Here is a 3,441-nt window from a genome sequence, read left to right as displayed (position 1 = left end):
TTTTGTTCCATGAAGGGTTGAACGACTTTCCTGCGAGTCGGAGAGTAAACAATTAAAAGACGCTGTACCAGTTAATCAATTCGACATGTATCCGCTGTCTACGATTAAATGCTGTCAAGACTTTAAACAAAGTTCCGCAATGTAATCCTCAAAACTAGTGCAATGCCTATCGGCAATTACACTGGAAGTAGGCTACTTACACTGTGTGAACTTAACGGTTAATCTCATGCTAGAAGTCGACTGATTTCACACAAGGGTTGTAATACCTCGTGGTAATGCTTTCAGGAATCGTAGTGTCTATCCTGCAGACGCAGAAGCCTCGATTTGATGAATAATTAAATGTGGTTTCATATAAAAATGGACGCTTTTCTTGTTAGCCTAACAAAGATTGAACTCCCTCAAAACATCGTGAGGTGAAATAAGACGACATGGATTATGAAAATTACTCCAAACACACCGGATGATCGGTTTTAGTTCAGTGAAAAAGTTGGAGTACTCAGGAGTGGCCTGCGGGTCGGCAGAAATTAAGCGCTCCAATGCTTCAATGCCGTTCAAGATGCGACGGAGGAGTGTCGGTGGTGATGATGACGACGACGCCGAAGAAGAAGGAATGGCATCAATGCCATTGGTGGGATGGACACCCGTTTTGAGCAGAAGAGAGAAGACGCTAATGACGGCCTCTTTGTCCATCTGAAGAATGGCTACGATGAGGGTCCAACAAAAGAGGGCCTCTTCTGAAGGGCCAAAAAACGACTCGGGAGTCGGGGGCTTAAGCTCGCGAATCACCATAAGGAGATGATTCAGGAGCAGAAGGACCTGTTGCTGCGCTCGCAACGCCTCATAGAAAGTGGGAGCTTCCTCAGTCGAGTTATAATGCCTATTATAAAAGCAGATAAAAAAAGATGCATAAAGCATTGGCAATGTTGATGGTGGTAATGAAGGGTAGATTTGGTCAAACAGCATCAGGGCCAAGCATCGAAGCTTACTTACCTCCATTTAAATAACTCTTGCTAATGTTATTTCATACCAATGAGTACGAAATTTGCATGGCTCATTAAGAGCTACGGTAACTCAATGAGGTGGAAGAGGAGATAATTTTGAGTTCATACACTTTTTAGTGATTTCATTTCTTTTTTTAGTATAATGGGGAGTTATCGTCACCATCAAAAGCACAAATTCAGTTAAGTCTACGTTTCTTGCCATACTTGGAATACAGATTGTCTAACCGATATATTAATAAATACACAGGTTAACTCGGAATGTGGAATTCAAATTCAAAAGTGAGCTAGCTACACAGGAGGGAAAAAACAATGGAGGCCTTTCAGATCACACGTGAACAGGTGTCAGATATTCCATTTTACCACGAAACACAATCCACTTGAATATTCTCTTAAAAACTCTTCATTTTTGGCCTGTTGATATTCACCAGTAGCGGAAGATGGATGAAGTACTACTTTAGAGGGACAAAATTGAACCCTGAGTATGCACACAATCACACTCAACATGTTGCGGAATTCTCAATGGCAAATATCATTTGCGTGCAAAAATAGCGTTTCCTCAGACCATTTACAAAATAGTGAATGAGAGCATTGCCAACCTGAGTGGAGTACGAAAGCAGCACAATTCCGATCGAGTAATGTCGAATTCCTGCACCAATAGCACATCCCACTTCAAATACTGCATACACATTTGAAAGGCAACTGACAATATTTATGAACTTTATGAAACAAACTCACCGTATAGACGAATAGGTCTCCGAATTGGCAATGGAATCTGTCCTCATGCCATTGACAGCTTGTGCAAAGCCTGGTCTCTTCTGTGTACAGGCAAGAACATCCTCTTTTTGAATTCCAATGGACAGGAACCAACCAAAATCGGAGTGCAGACGAAGAAAGCACCGTGGCCAGTCATCTACATGCATTACGTGCTCGCTAAAATAAGAAAAAAAACTATCTTAGTAACACAAGCTCTTAGTGAGGAGGAGCATGTACGAGATTGGAGAGCACACCGATTGGCTAGGAGCCACTGAGGCAGAAAGGAGTTGAGAGCCTCTGCCGGTTCCGACAGACCGTCCTGCATTGTGAAAACGGGGACTTGGAGAGAAGACGGGGGCGAAAGATTGGCAAAGATCTCCTCCAGAGACTTCCATGAACCCTCTTGCAGGAAACGGCATTTGGTGTGTTCCACAAAAGTGTCCACTTCGTTGAGCACATCCTTTGAATGCTCGGAAAGCGCTGTGTTAAGGCAAAGTTAAACACCTGGGATTTCAATCGAAAGAATTCGTCTTATGAATAAAAAAATTTTCTTATTTCGAGGAAAAAACGCGGTGGAAGTGTGCGTATGGACAAGACTGTATAAGCAAAGAAGAACTCACTTGTGGCCTTAAGGAAGCGCCTAAGATCCCTCACATGATGCCACTGAGACTGCCTAATCGCCGTTTCGAGGAGGAGCAGAGCACACTGAAAGCAGGCATAAACGAGCATGCTGATGCGACAGAGTTGAGAAGTCGCTTGGCGTCTCAAGTGCTTGACACAATAATTGGCATTACAGAACATGAAACATCCGTAAACCTACGACCTCGTCTTCTAACACACTTTAGTTTGGTATTTTCTGGTTTTCACATGATAGGGACGTTGTATCGCTACTTCTAACACTTCGTTTGACATTATGAGCCCTTCGGCTTAATATTTTTACATGGATGTATTGTGGAGTCATTAAATAAACCCGAATGACTCATGTTCCTCTTCAAATCTGAGCTATACTTGGGAACAATACATTAGAGAATGTTCATAAAATTATTATTATTTATCAAAGATGTGATTGAAGCGAACTTTGGAAACGAAATCATACCTAAGATTACAAATAATATGAAAGATGATAAGGGACTCCTCTCGGCAGTTTTTAACTTTCGTCAGGCTCAACAAAAATTATCTGAAACTTAACACATGGAAGGCTTTTGGTGGATCTGGTCCAGCTACGGATAGCGAGGAGCACGCCTCAAGCAAATGGGTGAAGTTTGAATGTAGTACAAACAGCCCTACGTAAACTACAAACCAAGAAAGGATTTTGAAAACCCGTTGTCTAAACTTTTAATAAACCTGACTGGATTGGCACCTGAAAGTTGTTAAGAACGACCTCGATGATTTCATTCCCTTTCACCCACCATGCTTCTTCGTTGCTGCTGAAATGGTAAAACCTCTTTGGTGGTAGCTAGGATACATAATGCAAGGCTGTTTTACATACGTCAAAAGCTCTTCACCGAACATCAAGAATAATGGAAATGCCAATCCGTACTTGTTTGCATGTGGCCTGCGTCTCAGAGTTCTGTAGAATGACCAAACAGGAAGCCGCAGTATCCAACTGCTCCAAGGAGATGGCGTGGTCAAAGATGTCCTTGGGTCGTCTTCCGAGGGCGCAGAAGAGGTAGCGCCACCATGTGAC

The 3,441-nt window shown here is 42.6% G+C and overlaps 1 protein-coding gene across 1 annotated transcript; it reads left to right on the top strand. All coding sequences in view use genetic code 11, as the record gives it.

Annotated features, from left to right (window-relative positions):
* Positions 1-339: 339 nt before the first annotated feature.
* Positions 340-2,942, top strand: EGR_09935 (hypothetical protein; the record flags this gene model as incomplete). Its single annotated transcript, XM_024499184.1, has 3 exons — positions 340-408; positions 1,140-1,248; positions 2,815-2,942. The coding sequence occupies 3 exons, from the start codon at positions 340-342 to the stop codon at positions 2,940-2,942; spliced, it is 306 nt and encodes a 101-aa protein (XP_024346412.1).
* Between the last annotated feature and the right edge of the window lie 499 nt (positions 2,943-3,441).

The sequence above is a fragment of the Echinococcus granulosus genome (assembly GCF_000524195.1).
Source record: "Echinococcus granulosus chromosome Unknown EG_S00176, whole genome shotgun sequence".
Lineage (NCBI taxonomy): Eukaryota > Metazoa > Platyhelminthes > Cestoda > Cyclophyllidea > Taeniidae > Echinococcus > Echinococcus granulosus.
This window is presented reverse-complemented; position numbering and strand designations above follow the sequence as displayed.